Source organism: Trichechus manatus, unplaced genomic scaffold (genome assembly GCF_000243295.1).
Source record: "Trichechus manatus latirostris isolate Lorelei unplaced genomic scaffold, TriManLat1.0 scaffold00149, whole genome shotgun sequence".
Lineage (NCBI taxonomy): Eukaryota > Metazoa > Chordata > Mammalia > Sirenia > Trichechidae > Trichechus > Trichechus manatus.
Window position 1 is genome coordinate 3198564 of NW_004444085.1, and position 20046 is coordinate 3218609.

Sequence of the window (20046 nt, forward strand, 5' to 3'; positions counted from 1 at the left end):
CAAGGCAGAGTGGCCTTTAAGTCACTTCCCTGCTGAAATTGCTCTGATGGCTCTGCAATACACAGAGAATAAAACCCATATTCTTTCCAAGGTCCGTATGATATGGTGCCTGGCTATCACCCAACCTTCCCTTGGGCCCTCATCCCCTGCCCTGCACTCTTGTCATGCTGTTATTTCAGTCCCAGAATGAGCCAAGTTCTCCCACCCCAAGGTTCTTGCATGTGGTGGTATCCCTGCCTGGGACTGTTCTCTTCCCTCTTCTGTCTCCCCTCCTTCCCATGACACCTTATCAACCTTTAGATGTCAGTTTAAATGTCACCTCCTTAGACAAGACTCCTCGACCAAATTACTTAGTCATTCCCTCATTCTCTATCTCAATCCACAAGCCATAAGTGGGCCCGTAAGAAACTGTATGATTTGTCTATCTCAAACAGCTCTTATAGCTCCAAAAATCCATTTTCATTTTGACCAAAAGATGCTTAACAAAAGCTATTGTAATAATATTTTAAATTACACAATACTTTATTATTGCAATTTTAGCTTCTTCCCACTATCATATGGACCATATTTATATATTTCACATAACAACTGGGGGGTTCCCAATTATTTTGAAATAATTTTTAAATTTCTAAATTATTAGAGGAAAGCTAATAAAATTTATGTGTGGTGAGACAGATGTCTTACAGGCATTCTGATGAAATTACAGCAATACAAGTCTTGAGTCTCCATAATAATAGCATGTGAACTTTTATCTGTAATTAAAGGTGTAGTAACAAAATTTAGGCAATAATCACATGCTATGTGAAGAGTAAGGTAAGCAAGTTAAATAATCAGTGGAAAAATTTCTACTCTTTGGGGACTGCATGTCCTCTGAATGCCTATGCAATTCAGGGCTCTTTACTAGTCTGAAAAATGAGCCACTGACAAGCCAGAAGATATCCAGTAGCATTTTAATACCTCCTGAAGTTTCTTTAACCATAATGCTTCGTTGGAAGAATATAATGATGTTCAAATCGTCACTGTCAATCTTGATTTGCATTCTCCCACAGAAAATGATGACTGCTTTCTATAACTGTACTTTTTTTTACTTTCAAACAAGCTTAACTGTAATAAGAACAGTACAAGAGTTTTTTGATACACAGAGGAATTTTACCAAAAGCCGGTATTATGCCTAATTGTTAACCCCTTCAGAAATTTTGGGGAGAGGGTGGTAGCAGATGAAGAAGCATAATTATATAATATTTAATTTTAGAATATAGCTGGATAGGAAATATAATTTTTCATTCCATAATGAAAATTCTTCCAACAAGCAATATTGTAATTAATTTGTCCAATTTCTATGTCATTGTGATATTTAGGTAGCCATTAATAATGTTTCACCAAAGCAAAGCATGAAAAAGTAAGTAAAAAATAATAAAAGTCTCCCAATAACATAAAACTTTCATAAGAATAATTATGGAACATGGATGTTTTAATGAATTTCATATTGCAATGAAGACACTGAACACTTAAAAAACAATTACATCAATACAATAAAAACAACTAATTCCACTTAAGACTTATAAATGCATACTTTTTCTCCCAAAGAAACTTACTTTTCACAGATTTAAGCAACAAATGATTTACAAAGGATTCTTCAGATCCCAAAATATATACAGAATTTAGACTTTACAAAAATTGATGTGCAGTGGCTGAGAAAAAGAATGTTGCTTTGTCTCAAACAATGTATCTCAAATGAAATTCTGTATCAATACACATTTTTCAATTACCACACATTTTCCTTCCATTATTAAATGAGATTCTGGATGAGTCAGCATATAGGACAAAACTGTTCCCGTTTCAAAACACTATTTCAAATGATATCACATGTGACTGATAACGTGACGTAATTGTAGCCACACACATACACACACACACAAAAAAAATCACTATTCCCAATCTCCTTTATGACTTGCTGAAAATAACATACATGGCCACAAGTAGCAATTGAATAAAATCAAGTTAGAAGATGACATAGTAATTAACAGTAAATATCATCCTGCTCCTGAGAACTCTGCTCTAGCACCATTAGGGTTTGTCCACCCGCAGTGAAAATGAGTGAAGAGACTCATTTCTGGCGTCAGAGGTTGGTCCCTCTAGTTGGTGACAGGAAGGGGAGCAGCTATCGGCAGTGAAGGGTAGTCTGCACAGAACTAAATGGCCATCATGAATATATATATTTTTAAAAGCTTCACAAAATTTTAAAATCTTGCAGATAATTTAGTTTTTAAGTTTGACTTCGTTATTTGTCTACGCTTTTTTAATGTTCCTAACAATGCTTCTAAGGTACCTGAACTTTCCAAATAAGATGAAACAACAAACCTAAGAACATGGTTTCTGCAGTTTCTCATTCAGAAGTCATCTTATGCTCATTCCTTTGAACAGCAGTGAAATGAGAGGAGACATGGCAATAAGACAGTTCATTATAAGATAAAATTAGGCCACAGCAAGTATCTTGATAATAGCACAGAACTCCATCAAGCAAAACACACTTAGAAGAGCAGTGGCTGAAAGTGAAATTCTAATCCATCTTAGTGGCAAGCTTGACTTCAGTTCTCAAAAACTGTGGTCGGTGACCATAAAATGTCAGACTTTAGAAATACAACATTCTGAGCTTTAAAAATAAAATTACTCTAAAACACGTGTTGTTTGCCCCGTAGTTAGCAACCTCTACTCTGTATTGGTTATTTTGGGTCCCTTCTTCCCTTCCAGTCCTGTACAAATCAGTTCAGAATTATTCGAATGCTTTAGCTCCTAAATTCCTAGTATTAGCTACTACATGACTTAAGCAAAATGTGCCAATAAATAAGGCAGTTTTTCACTCTTGCTAAGCTCCACTGACGGACACCTTGAAAGTTCTATTTAATACTACACCTTACCAAATGGCTTCTACCAATCACCAGCTCCTGTAACCTCCTGTGTCACCACTGACATGAGAAAACACAGTGAAGTGGAGGGGGAGGGCATTCATGATAGTTTTAAACATCACCTTCTTGTGCCTCTCCAAGTGATCAGTCTCCAAATGAACATATTTAAAGGGTTAAGAATACGAGGGGCAATATACTGAGATGTCTCTTTATCAAAACTGTAAATCAATAAGAAACATTAACTGACAAGTATCAGATGAACAGTAACTTCTAAGAAGGCAAGAGTAGGCTTGTGTACACAATAGTAGGACTGGCACTGACAGGTGTCCCAGCTACTGAAGACAAGAGCATCTTGTGACCTATGACTTAAACTTGTTGTGGTTGTGACCTTATTAGCCTAACTGATGAACCTTTTACCATCAGGATACATTTGTTGTGATTGTCTTTCTTGCCTTCTAAACTGAAGTCAATATTCCAGCTATAAATCAAAAGTGCTTTAACTAGGCAACAGTGAAACTCCAAAGCTTTCCAAATACATTTATTGTCGAGGTAGTACTCATTTATTTGCATTGTTGGCTCTCAAATACCACCAAGGAAGTGAACTCATTTAGAAATATGCAAACCAAAGGTGTAGAAAATAAATAAGATTTTGTTTCAGGTAGCAGGTCCTTCTTACAAAGGTCAAGTCACATTCAATGGATAAGTCATTTGAAACTTTTATAAACTGTTTATAACCATAGCTATAAACTAAAGTGCTTTAACTTTTACTGCAATATATTTCAGTGATTAGAATCATTATATTTTAGAATTTGCTAATATGAGACTGTAGGAGATTGAAATGATTTTCTATAAAAAGAGCAGAAAATTTTTTCTTTTCAAAAGAAACTCTCCAAATGTTGGAAACTCAACATTCTATGCTATTTTTCTTTTAAACTTATGAAATCCAGGTTATTTTTACACAACTATAATAGAAATTAGAGTTGAAGTTGATTACACAATGGCATATGCTAAAACTTCATAGGGAAGGTAAACATGAAATCTTTGATCATCACTACCATTCATTATCCAACTCAAATTTAGCTCTGCAATCTTTTCAACACAAGGTAGATATGTATAATTATTCCAGAAAATGCAACAGACTACTATATTCCTCATAATAAGTATATAGGTTTCACATTTGATTCACACAAATGTAATGCCCTAATGTTCATCTGTCAAACGCTGAATGACTCATGAGCATTTGAAGTGCTACATGGGAAGTGAACTTCATTTCTACTGACTAGAAGACGTCAATATACAAAAGGTCATACACAAGACAAAAATAAGGAAAAAATATGATCACACATTTTTCTGTACATTTCATGCAAACTGGGTACAATGTGAAAAGAATATATAAAGCACTCAAACTCTCACAAAAATGGCAGATTGTTATGCAGAAAAGTCTGCACCAGTTAAAGGCCCATGGCAAACAATGAAACAAAGGAATATCAGCTCTCTTATTTTTCTTGTAACAATGCAGGGATGTTTATGTTCCAGCCAATGGCTTGCCTATCAAACCCACAAGTAAACAGATTGCAGATGGGGTGGTCTTCACTCCAAGCTGAGCAGCATACCATTCTTCTATGGCCCTATTAAAAATCAGACAAACCAAAATTAGTGCATTATGCTGAAAACCAATAAGCAACACCATAATAAATGGAGAAAATACTGAAGTTGTCAAGGATTTCATTTTACTTGGATCCATAATCAATGACCATGGAAGGCAGCAGTCAAAAAATCAAACAAAGTACTGCACTGGGCAAATCTGCTGCAAACGACCTCTTTAAAGTGTTAAAAAACAAACATGTCAGCTTAAGGACTAAAGTGAGCCTGATCCAAGCCATGGTATTTTCAATTGCCTCAGACGCTTGCGATAGCTGGACAGTGAATAAGAAGACTGAAGAAGAGTTGATGCCTTTAAATCATGGTGTTGGCGAAGAATACTGAATATACCATGGACTTGTAGAAGAACAAACAAATCTCTCTTGAAGAAGTAGAGCCAGAATGCTCCTTAGAAGCGAGGATGGCGATACTTCATCTCACGTACTTTGGACATGTTATCAGGAGGGATCAGTCCCTGGAGAAGGACATCATGCTTGGTAAAGCAGAGGGTCGGAGAAAAAGACAAAGACCTTCAGTGAGATGGATTGGTAACAATGGGCTCAAGCATAGCAATGATTGTAAGGATGGCACAGGACTGGGCAGTGTTTCGTTCTGTTATACACAGGATCACTATGAGTCGGAACCAACATGACAGCACCCGACAACAATTCTGAAAACATATTCCCCGACAACAATTCTGAAAACATATTCCCCCATGAAATATAAAGCCTCAACCAAATTAACAACTATATAACTCAAAGTGAAAGAAATAAAATAATAAAAATGATTAATCCAAGTGAACCCGAAATGAGAATGGCAATGGGGGCTTTAAGTAATGTATTGGTGGAAAAGCTTAAATAAAATGGGATTGAAACACATAATAAATCTAATAAGACTCATATCAAAAATATTTTTAAATTCTTTAAGAAAGTAAGATTACAGCCAGATAGAAAAAGTAATCAATTTGAAATTTTTGAATAAATAAACAAAGCTAGATGACATTTGGGGGTAAATTAAATAAAATTCACTCAAGGATCTCAAATACCATTTTAACAAATAATTGGTTCAGGTAATAAAGGAATCAGAAAAATACATTTGGTACCCAAATAAATGACCTTTCAAGTAGATTCCTGCCAACTTCAAGAATCTTGGTTAAATACTGGAATGCTGGAAAAATAATTGCAAAATATTTGACAATATTTACAGTGTTAAATATTTAGTACATCTGTGTGTGCACATGCATGCAAGCATTTAACTTAATGCATTAAGCATGTCTGCAAGTAATGCCTTAGGACTTATTCATATTTTCTAAATTACTATGACGACTGTAACATGCTATTGTTATTATATCATTAAATAAAGTACAAGAATTAGAATTAAGAAAAACTGACAGAAATTTAGTAAGTAAAAGAAATACTCCAAAGAATGCTACAAAATCTCCCCTGTAAAACCATTCAAATATAAAGACGTTCTCATACATTTGGAGAGAGAATTAGGACAGGCCACAAAAATATAATTATTGCGAGCAAGGAAGGCCACGTAACAAAGGGTAACAAAAGTTATCTTGTATTACGTCTTTGTCAATAGCCTAAATAAAAAGAATAAACAACACCTTCATTAATTTAGTTGGGCAGTAATCCAGGCCTCTGTACAAGAATGATTTAAAAATTAGAAACTCAAGATTTTCATTGTAGAAACACTGGACTCAGCTACTTAATAAATGCGTAGGGGAAAAGACCATATGGAACCTCCAGGAAGTTAGTAAAATAAGCAAACAAAAAACAAAATAGTAGCAAACGTGGGAGCTAAATCTCTTGTTTTATAAGTCAACACTTTCATCTAATGTCCTAGGTGTGCTCACATAGTATCGTAGATCATCATCTTCCCAGAGATGATGATCCAACAGCTTTCTAGGAGAGTCACAATGGGCATTAGCAGAATAAAGGCTCTGAGAGGCCCTCAATAAAGAATTCTGTTTAAGTTTGTTTAAACCTACATTTCACAAAGTTACTGGATCACAGAGCTTTTTTTTTTTTTCCCCACCCTTGTAATTCCTCTTAATATTCTATAGAGCTTGCTTTCCTTGAAACAAATTTTTAGGAAATGTGACTTATACTTTCCCAAAAGTAATACCATTTTAAATTAAAATACTTTGTTGGTCCCATTCACTCTAGCTACCAAAACTTCAAATCAGTGTTTTTGTTTTTGCCTTTTTCTCTTTTAAAATCTGTCAACTGAAAGAAGCTAGAATGACATAAGCCAATGATTTCTAGCCGTGGTTTTTTAACACTGAAAAATTTATTTCTCTGAAGATGTGTTACAAGTTCACAGTGAAGTTAACTGTTAATTCATTAGTCTATTTCATGTACCACAACAGAATTCTACGATTTCAACAAGGTTGAATGTCAGAAAAAGTTAAACATGAAATAGTCTATATCAGGACCACAAACAACAACTTAGAACTCTATTTTCATGAGGAAAATATTCTCTAAGTAATAGAAGTCACATAAATTCTTATAAATTTTTGTTTCAAAATGCAAACTTTCAATGTTGCATAGCAATTTACACAGATAGAGAACATTTAAATAGAAACATTTTATTGTGCTAAAGATGCAGCTTAGATGATACATCAGTGATACTTGGCAGTTTGCAGAATATTAAAAAATTCTCCTGGACAAGTCAATACATGGCTTTGTCAGGGATTGTGAAAGTTTTTAGTTACTTAAAATAATTTCATAAGCAATTTTTCTATGGTGTGAATTTGAATAAAAAGATAACTAACAGGGCACTTATGAACGGTTAAAGAGAAGATTGGCTGAAACATCCTTGTACTAAGGAAAGACATTTTTCAGGAACCTGATGTCACTTAAATAAAAGGTGTTGCTATGCTGGTGACAAATCTATCTACTTAACTACCCTTGGTCTACAGTTTTTGAAGTAAGAATATATTGCAGAACTATGAAATGTACTTTGAGGCTTGACACAGTGAAATTACAACTGGTGGAAATCAACAGAGCAGCAGATGTAAAGGCGTGTCACTGGTAGAGAATGTTGTATTAAAAAGAAAGGCTGAAAAGTGACTGGTCAGAGGTATGCATGTACCCCCCCTCCCAAACACACACAACTGACTGGCAGATCAGGGGATGCATTCATTTAAAAATAAAGGAATTCACTGGCTTTTCATCACACAGATCTTAAGAAGACATTCAGAGAAGATAAAAGGAAAAAAAGGAAAGAGTGATCATGTTGTGGGAATCAATTCTCCACAAAAATCTGGAGAAACACTGCCTTGACAGGTAGAGGTGTTTTTATTTACTACATTTATATCAATTAGCTATCAATGAAAAAAGCCAATAAACTCATTCACTCCAGGACTTTGGCTCTCAAACTTCAAAGTACATCAGAATCACCCAGGGGATTTATTTAAAAGGCAGATTCCCAGGCAACACCTTCAGAGATTATGATCCAGTAGGTCTGAGCTGGTGCCAAGAAATCAGAATTCTTACTGAGCATTCTAGGTCACTGTGACGGGGGTGGTCTAAACACCATTCTTCGAGAAACGCCGACCTGATGTATAATACAGCCAGCTCTCCCACACATCTCCTAATGTACAACATGGCTAGCTCTCCCACACGACATCTCCTAATGTACAACATGGCTAGCTCTCCCACACAACATCTCCTAATGTACAACATGGCTAGCTCTCCCACACTACATCTCCTAATGTACAATACGGCTAGCTCTCCCACAGTACATCTTCTGAAGAATTTCTATTTTAACAAGGAACAATCAATCCCTTAACCCATTCAAAAGCAGCATTTAAAATGGAATTCCTTCTTGTCAGTGACAACCTGAAAGGAGTTTTTTGATTGGTGTGGAGGCAGGGATCCTTTCTTAAAGAGCTACTTAAGCTACCACCAATCTATGCATAATACTGGTCCTGCTTTATTATATTAACTACTTAAAGTATTTCTAGTTTCTACAAATCCAACTGAAACTCTCTAAGGCTGTGCTTTCCAATATACATGTGCCATCGAGATCCTGAAGCATGACTAGGAGTGAATTTCTAATCTTAATTAATTTAAATTTAAACTTAAAAAATGATAGTTTTATTTAATTAATGGGAAACTTTTAAGTAGCTTTGGAACATCTTGGGTGTGTAACTATTTTTCCAACTTAACAGTTTATGATCTCTAAATACAGATCAAGTATTTCCAATAAGAAGTAAGCATTCAAAGACATAGTCTGAAAATAAGAATGTAAAATATCTGAAATATTCTTTTATATTGGTTACATGTTGACATTATTTTGAAAATATCTGGCTAAATAAAGTGTACTGTTAAAATTAATTCCTCCCATTTCTTCATTTTTTTAATACGGCTACTAGAAAAATTAATGTTATATATGTGGGTCACATTATATTTTTTTTAGACTATCATGATCTAACATATAAAATGCCAGGTTCTTCTCTAACTTCCTTTATGAATGTATATTCTAAGTCTTACAAACAAAAATAATTCTGTTACCTGTCTATTGCTTCGAGGAAGCCTTGCTAATCGCACTCCTGACATATCAAATAATCTAACTTGTCGGTTGTCATGTGGAAGGGCAATGATTTTTTGGCCAACACATACATTAATCCTGCAAAGAGGAGACAAAAGTTGGTTATGCTTAAACAGTGAACACAAGTTTTTGGGTTTACAAGTAATGATGCAGTAGGCTGTTTAATATTATTCACATTTCAAGGCAAATACATGATCAAATTGCAGGCATTATCTAACCATGGCATTAAAATAAAGGAATCAAATTACTTATACGTAACTATAAAATATACACGCAGACACCCACACACATATACTCACAACACAGACATGCATATATTACTTGATACTTACATATGGCCATACACGGCTTATTCTTTTCTTACAAAGCATACTACACCAACCTGATTTTATACTTAATCACTGAATTTGCATTAGAGGATTGATAAAATACATTTTACCAGGAGCTAAGCCATTTTTCCCAAGGCTATATCAATTAAACACTCAATTTACATAGATAAGACATGGAAATACTACGAACCATTTCAGGTCTATTATGCAAGTTAAATACTTTGTGTAATGACTAGCTTTATTTTACCTGTTAATGGCAGAGTCTGTACGAATAGTTGCAATTGGAGATCTCATATTTTTTAAATCCCAAACTTTCACAGTGCGGTCATCACTGCCTGAAACAACATTATCTCCCACAGTAAACACAGCGGAGGTCACAGTGCTAGAAGTAAAAGACAGCAGGAGTCAGAAGCCTGGAAGGTGAAGCTCCAGCATACTAACATGAATCCTCTCAACATTACACAACAAACACAGTGATATTTTCAGAAACTCTGGCGAGGTAGGTGCAAATGATGTTGGGGATGTGGAAGAAGCTTTATAGGTGTCTTCTATTCTGCAACTGTTCTCAACTGCTTAAAAACTCTCCATACATGTGCATAATAAATATTTCCAATTAAGTACACCTAATATCTGCTTGAAGGAACCCTGGTGGTACATTAGAAAAATACAGTCCATTCTATTCTACATTCAGGCAATGAGCAAAGAGAAGTTACCAGAAAAATATGGATTAGACAGAATCTGCCAAAATTTCTATACATTTGTGTCTGATAGCGGAATATTAAAAAAAAAAAACTATTCCAACCGCAACTTTCAATCTCTGTAATCAGAACATTGAGAAAATTCCAGAGACATTCTTGGAACCTGTCTGTTTATATAATTCAAGATAATACTTCTCTTTTAGATCAAATTCTGAAATAAAACTTAACTGCTAGGGGAGGGCATGGAACAGAAGGGATGCAGAATCATACGCTAAAGCTCAAAAGTACCGTAAAAACGAGAAGAGTAAAGCGGAAAAAAAAAGTCTCCTTTAGTTATTTCAACTATTTCATAAACTTTACTCTTGAAATTTAGAAAATATACTGTATTTAACATAGTGGTAAGTATATTAAATATTCTAATTAATGGTAAAATTAGATTAAAAATATCAGCAAGGAGAAATGTCATCATTCAGATGCCACTGATCATCTTTGAAGAAACTTAATCAAAAAATTTAAAGGAAAATTGTAATCTTTCTACCTGCTAAAGTCTGTTATAATGGTTGTATAAGTTAATTAGCAATGCTATCTTCTCAATCAATGGAAAGTCACCACCCATTGTCGTAAGGAAAGAAAAAAATCACATGGGAGAAGAAATTTAAGACTGAAATAATAAAATGACATTTGAAAAAGAAAAGGCTGAATTTAATAAACCCTGTGTGCACTGGCAATGTTTAATAAAAAGTATGTGATAATAAACTTAATTTTTCAGTTAACTGAAGATTAGAATATCTTATTTTTGTACATACCCTTTAAACTATGAACAACGTCATGAATAATAGTTAAAGGAACAGAATCTATTTTTTATTTCAGAATATTGCTTAATGATGCAGGAAAATTCTCATTTTATTCATTCATTTATTCAACAAGCTTTAACAGGATTTAATCACTGCATACCAATGTACTAGGTGTCATTAATTAGACAAACCTTGCCACAACTGGTTCATCTATAAAGATGTTACATGATTTTAGGCCAGAGTTGGCAATACACATTTACCAAAATTACTGGCCATGTGAGTAATTTTTCAGAGGGGCATATGCCAGCTGCCTTAGCTCTGTAATTATATCTCACGGCCACAAAAACTGGGTAACTAACTCTGTACACAGGCTTAAAATACTTCTCAGTACTCTTCTAAGCTATTTAAATCAACCTACAAGACTCCAAACATGTAAATTTCCACCTATCAATGCAATATTATATCCTTTTCTTATCTTCACTAATCATTAAATTTAAATGGACAAAAATTTGGTTTCTACATATTTGATTTACCAGTATCCACTTTAACTGGGGTCATGTACATTAATTGCTTGGAATTTAGTAGTTCTAATTTAAAATGTCAGTTGTTCCTGTCACTTAAGCTGTACTATGAGAATTTGATTTTATGTTCTATTCAGACTACTGATTGTGATTAGCACTATCTAGTCACCGTGGCCCAATTTGTAAAAATCTTAATTTAAATGGACAGCGAATTAAGTTCTAATTAAAACTAAGCTCCACTGCATTAATACGTAGTTTTTAAAAATATACTGTCAGAGCCCAGCAAAGCTACTAAAGAAAAATATGACAGGATACTAGTATCAAGGAATTTCAATAATGCTTCCGAACAACAAAATATGATATAAAACTGAGTGCCCCCCAGTAAAAAAATTTGGAATTTAATATAATGGTAATATTTTAGCACAGTCCATCTGCATTTTGAAATACAGGCTTTGCTACAATGCCATGTATCAGTAGTGTGAATTAGTTCATATACAACGGGCATACAGGGAACGAAGGTTGGAATGTAATGTGGGAGTCACGCAGGTTCATATTAACTTTCTTTAGCATGTAAGTGTTTTGTACTGTCAAGCAACAAAAGCTGAATGCCAAACACAATCACGCAGCTAACTGCTCAGTCCTTATCTCCAGTTCCTTCCCCATCTTGGCTCTCCTCCAGCTGGTTCAGATTCCCATTGTGTGGCAGCCAGATCTACCCCAGAACTCACTATAACCTGAATATCACAGTCACTGTTACTATCCCGTTGGCCATGTTCACCTGGCAATTTCACCACATCAAGTGAATGTGTGGTCAGCACAACAGCAGCACAAATGCAGATTTCAACTCAGTCTAAGAAAGGACTTTCTGAAAGGGTCGCTCTGGAAGGAAGCAGGTTGCTGAGTAGCATGATGAGCTCTAACGGCAGACGTAGTCCCTCCCTATGAGCCTGGGAGAGAGATTGCAGAGATCAAGCACACGGTGCCCAGAAGACAGAATGAACCCTGGTACCCTGGGGCTGATTCCAGCTCTGATAACCAATTCCTAGAGCCTGGAAGGGCTAGGATTTCAGGTACCTCCTCTTTTGCCAATTGTAGGGATATAATTCTCTCCTCGCCTCAGCTTCCTCTGACTGAGGGGTCCTGATGTGATAGTCCAATCTGGCCTCTACAAGCCCTGTACCTGTGAGACAAGCCTGCTATTGCAGCCCGGGCCCAAGCCTCTAAGTGGGTACATTTAGACCTCCTAGAAGTGGAGGGCACTGGGGCTAGCCCTGAGCCTGATGCCGCCAACACCTAACCCGTGCCTCTGTGGCTTAATCTGGTCACAGGCAGACCAATTCACACTCCAAAGTTCCATTGGTCCTGAGTGAGTGGTATGTCCTGGTCTGGGCTTCAGGAGCCTCCAGGGACTGAGCCCTTGTGCCAGGACAGCCTCTGCCCCTCACCCCAGTTCTCTTTACTTGAGGTTTGTGGAGTTACACAGGCTCAGTGGTCCCTCTGCACAGGAATGGTCCAAGGACCACACCTGAAATAGTCGGACCAGGTTGGCTCCAGTTTGACTGCTGTCCACTGTCTGGCCCCAGCTCAATCCACATCCAGGGTTTTGGACTGGTGCCTCCCCAGATACTTGTCCCTGATTCTATTTTCCCCGTAAGTCTTATAATTTTTAGTGCACAAATTTACAGGATTCAGGTTTTCTAGCAGTCATTTATCACATTGTAGCAGAAATGCCCATGCATATTTTAAATATATCAAAAAAATAGTTAATATTGTAAAATCAAAAATAAGTTAGAATACTATAAAATTACATATACTTTTAGATAAACTGGAAAGTATCCCCCTACTATATGAAGCTACTCTTAAAGGAAAATCAAATCTTAAAAACAGACTGGCTTATTAGACAAACACACGCAGTTATTATTTTACTCACTGAAATATTTTAAGAAGGAAGGGTAACACCAATCTGGCTACGCTGTTGAGAATATATTCACTGTATATGGGAGATGAAGAGGAAGTTATCAAGAATGAGTCCTAGCTTTGTGGATCATGGGACAGGGTGAACAATGTGGCCATTCACTGAGACAGGGAACAACAGAAACAGGGAACAAAAGAAAAAGACAAGGCTGGGGGTGGGAAACAGATCATGAGTTTGGTATTAGACATACTGTATTTCAGCTGCCTGTGAGACAACTAAGCGAAGATGACTTCAAGAAGACAGTTACATTGGTCTGGTCTGGGCTAGAGATTTAAATCTGAATGTCTCCTCGAAGTGGGTAATAACTAAAGCAACTGGAATAGATGAAAACAACCTCGTTCAAAGTCAAAAGCCTTGTTTCTATGCTCTCCTGAACTCTGAACCATGAGAACAGATTAAAAATTAGTATTCTTCTGCACAGGTTAGACTATAATCAGTCTATTTATTGAAACAATACAGTGACCAGTTCAAATAATGACTCCTTGCCCAGTGCAAGACACATGCACAGAAAAGACCTAAAAAGACTCTAAATTCTCACCTTGAGCTAATCCCTAGAAGCAGTGCAAGCCTGGCTAAGTGTTGAAGAAAAGCCCCAGCACAGAGTCAGTCTACAAAGATCAGGAGAGGTGATTCTTTCTTTTTTTTTTAGCTCCTGACATTCAAGGAAATCTCTGTCAAAGCAGTAAGTGAACAAAACCTAAGGGTGAATTTCAGTGACAACACATAGTAAGGAATACAGTCTTTGAAAAATAATTTTAAAAATTCACTAACAAGTGGACTACTACAACTGTCAACAATCAAAAACAACAAAGTTTGGGAAACAGGGAGAATCTGATTTCCAGAGTTACTATATCATAGTATTTAAATGTCTAGTTTTCAACACACATGCCAAAAAAAATCACAAGATAATTACAATTGAAGAAACAAAATAAACAAACAAAAACCATCCTCGAGGAAGCCTGGACATTGGAATTATAAGACAGACTTTTTAAAAAATGCTATAAAATATGTTCAAAGAGCTAAAGGAAATCAGAAAAACAACGCATGAACAAATTATCAATAAAGAGACAGAAATTATAAAAAGGAACCAAACAAATTCTGGAGATGAAAAGTACAATAACTGAAATGAAAAAATCACTAGACAAGTTTAATAGCAGATTTAGGCAAGCAGAAGAATCAGTGAACATGAAGATAGGGCAATTGATATGATTGAGTATGGGGGGGGGCAGAAAGAAAAAAGAATGAAGTGAACAGGGCCTAAAGGACCTTAAGACATCATGAAGAGGACCAATATATGCATTATGGGAACTGCAGAAGAAGAAGGAGAGAGAGAAAGAGCCAGAAAGAATATTTTAAGATATTTCAAAGTTGATGAACGATATGAATGTACACACCCAAGTATTATAAACTCAAAGAGATCTACACCAAGGCATAATAATTAAACAACTGAAAGCCAAAGACAAAAAGCTAATCTTAAAAGCAACATGAGAGAAGCAACTCATACACACAAGGGATCCTTAATAAGATTAACAGCTGATTATAGAAACCTGGAGGCCAGAAGACAATGCTATAACATATTTAAAGTGTTCAAAGGGAAAAAACTGTCAACCAAGGATTCTATATTTGGAAAAACTATCCTTCAAAACTGAGGGGGAAATTAAGCCATTCCATGATAAGCAAAAGCTGAGGTATTTCATTACTACTAGACCTGCCCTGGAATGGAAAGTTAGAAACAAAGAAGAAGGATCAGTAGTTGGAAAATATGGCCTTGGCGTCGAAGATCACATGATAGAATTTTGGAAGACCAACAACCTACTCATTGCAAATACCTGTTTTCAACAACATAAACGGCGACTATACATGTGGAACTCGCTAGATGGAATACACAGGAACCAAATTGACTGTATCTGTGGAAAGAGATGATTGAGAAGCTCAATATCATCAGTCAGAACAAGGCCAGGGGCTGACTGCAGAACGCAAGTTCAAGCTGAAGCTGAAGAAACTTAAAAAAAGTCCACGAAAGCCAAAGAATGACTCTGAGTATATCCCACTTGAATTTAGAGACCACCTCAAGAATAGATTTGAAGCAGTGAACACTAATGATTGCGTATCAGACAAGTTGTGGGATGACATCAAGGACACCATACATGAAAAAAGCAAAAGATCATTAAAAAGACAGGAAAGAAAGAAAAGATTAAAACACCTGTCAGAGGGACTCTGAAAATTGCTCTTGAACAGAGCAGCTAAAAAGAATGGAAGAAATGATGACATAGAAGAGTTGAACAGAAGATTTCAAAGGGCAGCTCGAGAAGACAAACTATTATAATGAAACGTACAAAGAGCTGGAGTTAGAAAACCAAAAGGGAAGAACACATTCAGCACTTCTCAAACTGAAAGAACTGAAGAAAAAAATTCAAGCCTCAAGTTGCAATACTGAGGGATTCTATCAGCAAGATATTGAACAATGCAGGAAGCATCAAAGGAAGATGGAAGAAATATACAAAGTCACTGTACCAAAAAGAATTGGTTGATATTCAACCATTTCAGGAGGAAGCATATGATCAAGAACTGACAGTAGCAAAGGAAGAAGTCCATGCTGCACTAAAGGCATTGGCAAAAAAAAAAAAAGGCTCTAGAAACTGACAGAATACCAATTGAGATGTTTCAACAAATGGATGCAATGCTGGGAACACTCACTTGTCTACACCAAGAAATTTGGAAGACAGCCACCTGACCAATCAACTGGAAGAGATCCATATTTGTGACCATTCCAAAGAAAGGTGATTCAACAGAATGCGGAAATTATGGAACAGTATCATTAATATCACAGGCAAGTATAATCTTGCAGAAGATTGTTCAAAAATGGTTGCAGCAGTATACTAACAGGGAGCTGCCAGAAACTCAAGTCAAATTCAGAGGACAGGGAATGAGGGAATATCATTGCTGACGAGAGACGGGTCTTGGTTGAAAGCAGAGAATACAAGAAAGACGTTTACCTGTGTTTTATTGACTAGGCAAAGGCACTCGATTGTGTGGATCATAACAAATTATGGATAACATTGCGAAGAATGGGAATTCCAGAACACTTAATTGTGCTTATACAGAATCTGTACATAGACCAAGAGGCAGTCATTCAAACAGAACAAGTGCTACTGCATGGTTCCAAATAAGGAAAGGTGTGCATCAGGGTTGTATCCTTACACCATACTTATTCAATCTGTATGCTGAGCAAATAATCTGAGAAGCTGGACTATATGAAGAAGAACGGGGCATCAGTATTGGAGGAAGACTCATTAACAACCTGCGATATGCAGGAGACACAACCTTACTTGCTCAAAGCAAAGAGGACTTGAAACACTTCCTGATGAAGATCAAAGACCACAGCCTTCAGTATTGATTACACCTCAACATAAAGAAAACAAAAATCCTCACAACTGGACCAATAAGCAGCATCGTGATAAATGGAGAAAATACTGAAGTTGCCAAGAATTTCATTTTACTTGGATCCACAATCAATGCCCATGGAAGCAGAAGTTATCAAATCACACAATGTATTGCACTGGGCAAATCTGCAGCAAAAGACCTCTTCAAAGTGTTTAAAAAGCAATTATGTCACCTTTGCCTAAACCAAGTCATGGTATTTTCAATTGCCTCATATGCATGAGAAAGTTGGACAATGAATAAAGAAGACTGAAGAAGAATTGATGCCTTTGAATCATGGTGTTGTTGAAGAATACTGAATACACCATGGACTGCCAAAAGAACGAACAAATCTGTCTTGGAAGAAGCACAGCCAGAATGTTCCTTAGAAGCAAGGATGGCAAGACTTCATCACACGGAGTTTGGACATATTATCAGGAGGGACCAGTCTCTGGAGAAGGACATCACGGTTGGTAAACTAGAGGATCAGTGAAAAAGAGGAAGACCCTAAATGAGATGGACTGACAAGTAGCTCCAACAATGGGCTCAAACACAGTAATGATTGTGACGATTGCACAGGACCGAGCAGTGTTTTGTTCTATTGTACACAGGGCTGCTGAGGCAGAACTGACTCAATGGCACCTAAAAACAACATACCTGCCCTACAAACAATACTAAAAGACCTTCAGATGGAGCAGTGGTTAAGAGATATAGCTGCTAGCCAAAAGGTTGGCAATTCGAATCCACCAGGCACTCCTTGGAAACCCTATGGGGCGGTTCTACTCTGTCTGATAGAGTCACTGTGAGTTGGAATAGACTCAACAGCAACGGGTTTGGTTTACTTTTTTATTTTTTTTTAAGACATAAAGCTGAATGAAGAACAAAGATCTCCAGTATAGGTAACTACATGGGAAAATATAAAAAAGGCAGTATTATTGTATTTTTGGATTGTAACTACACTTTTCATTTCCTACATGATTCAAAAGACAAATGTGTAGAAAGTAATTATAAATCTATACTGGGAAAACAAGGTATAAAAATATAACTTGTGACAACGACATAAATGAGGAGGGGGGCAGAGCTGTATAGGAACAGAGTTTCTGTATGCTTACTGAGTTTAAGTTGGTATCAATTCAAACTAGATTGTTACAAATTTAGGATGTTAAATGTAAGTCCCATGGTAACCACAAAGAAAATTTCTAAAATACATAGACAAAGAAGGAAATCAAAACAAAACATAATTAAAAAAAAAATCAACTAAGTACAAAAAAGGCAGGAATAGAGTAAATGAGGGACAAAAAAGATTTAAGACATACAGAAAACAACCAAATGGCAGAAATCCTTCATTATCAATAATTACTTTTAGTATAAATGGATTAAACTTGCCAACCAACAAGCAGAGATAAGCAAAATGGATTTAAAAAATAATTCATTTATATGCTGTCTACAGGAGACTCACTTTAGATCCAAAAACACAAAAGAGGACTAAGGTAAAATGAGAAAAGAGTGTCTAACCAAAAGAGTGGTTATAGTAAATCAGATAAACTAGACTTTAAGTAAAAATGTCATTACAACAGACAAAGAAGAACATTATAAATTTATAAAAGAGTCAATTCTTCAAGGAAATATAACAATTATAAACACATATGCCCAAGCAACAGAATCTCAAATACATGATGCCAATACTGACAGAACTGAAGACAGAAATGGACAGTTCTACAATAACGGTCTGAGCCACCAATATACCCTTTACAATAAGGCACAAAACATCTAGCAAAAAGATCAACAAGAAAACAGAGGATATGAACAACACTATAAACCAACTAGATCTAACAGACATACACAGAACACTCCACCCAACAACGGCGTGATATACATTCTTCTTAAGTGCACATGGAATATTCTCCAGGATAAACCATATACTAAACCTCAAAAAACAGTCTCAGTAAATATAAAAATACTGAAATTATACAAAGTATCTTCTCTGAACTACAATGGAAGAAACTAGAAATCAGTAACAGAAGGAAAACTGGAAAATTCACAAAAATGTGGAAATTAAAAAACCACATACTCTTAGACAATCAATAAGCCAACAAAGAAAGCATAGAGAAGTTAGAAAATATACAGAGACAAATGAAAATGAGAATATTACATACCACAATGCAGCAAGGGCAGTGTTAGACGGAAATTTAAAGCTGTAAAACACCTACATCAAAAAAGAAGATCTGAAATCAATAACATAACTTTCACCTTGAAGAACTAGAAAGAGCAAACTAAGCCCAAACCCATCAGAAGGGAGAAAATAATAAAGATTAGAGCAGAGGTGAATGAAGTAGAGAACAGGAAAACAATAAAATCAATGAAACCAAAAGTTGATTCTTTGAAAATATCAACATAATTTACAATCTTTAGCTCCACTGAAAAAGAAAAGAAGACATTAAGATGCAAATAAGTAAAATGAGAAATGGTGTGGCAGGACATTACTACCAATGCTATAGAAATAAAAAGTTATAAGAGAATACTAAGAACAATTATATGCCAACAAATTAGATAGCCTAAGTGAAATGGACAAATTCCTAGAAACACATAAATCGACTAAATTGATTCAAGAAGAAAATAAAATCTCAACAGACCTATAACAAGGAAGGAGAGTAAATCAGTAATCAAAAACATCCCAACAAAGAAAAGTCCAGGACCAGATGGTTTCACTGGTGAATTCTACCAAACATTTAAAGAAGAATTAGTATCAAATCTTCTCAAACTCTTCAAGAACACAGAATAGGGAGGGACATTTGCTAACTCATTCTATGAGGCCAGCTTTACCCTGGTACCGAAGCCAGAATAAGACATCACAAGCAAACAAAACTACACACCAATATCCCCCAAGAATACAGATACAAAAACCCTCAACAAAATACTGGTAAGCTGAACTCAACAGCATATTAAAAGGATTACACCCCAGATCAAGTGGGATTTATCCCAGAGATGCAAGTGTGGTTCAACACTTAAAAATCAATCAATGTAATACACCAGTTTACAGAAAAGAACCACATGATCATCTCAATTTATGCAGAAAAGGCATTTGACAAAATCCAACACCTTTTCACAATAAAAACACTCAGCAAACTGAACTGAAAGGAACTTCCTCAACACTATAAAAGACTATGAAAAATCCACAGTTAATCTCATACTCAGTGGT

General features: G+C 35.9%; 1 protein-coding gene across 15 annotated transcripts in view; it reads right to left on the reverse strand.

Moving 5' to 3' along the window:
- Positions 1-1450: 1450 nt before the first annotated feature.
- The window catches only part of WDR37 (WD repeat domain 37), a 138400-nt gene continuing 119804 nt past the window's right edge, over positions 1451-20046 (reverse strand). For 12 of the 15 annotated variants that reach the window (XM_023740139.1, XM_023740135.1, XM_023740136.1 and 9 more), the window contains 3 exons: positions 9687-9821; positions 9074-9188; positions 1451-4534 (listed from right to left, as the gene is read on the reverse strand). In XM_023740139.1, coding sequence (XP_023595907.1) covers positions 4403-4534; positions 9074-9188; positions 9687-9821 — 382 coding nt within the window. In that variant the 3' untranslated portion in view covers positions 1451-4402. Of the gene's footprint in view, positions 4535-5089; positions 9189-9686; positions 9822-20046 lie in introns of those variants that run through there. The other 3 variants (XM_023740146.1, XR_002825560.1, XM_023740145.1) reach the window with 3 other exon arrangements.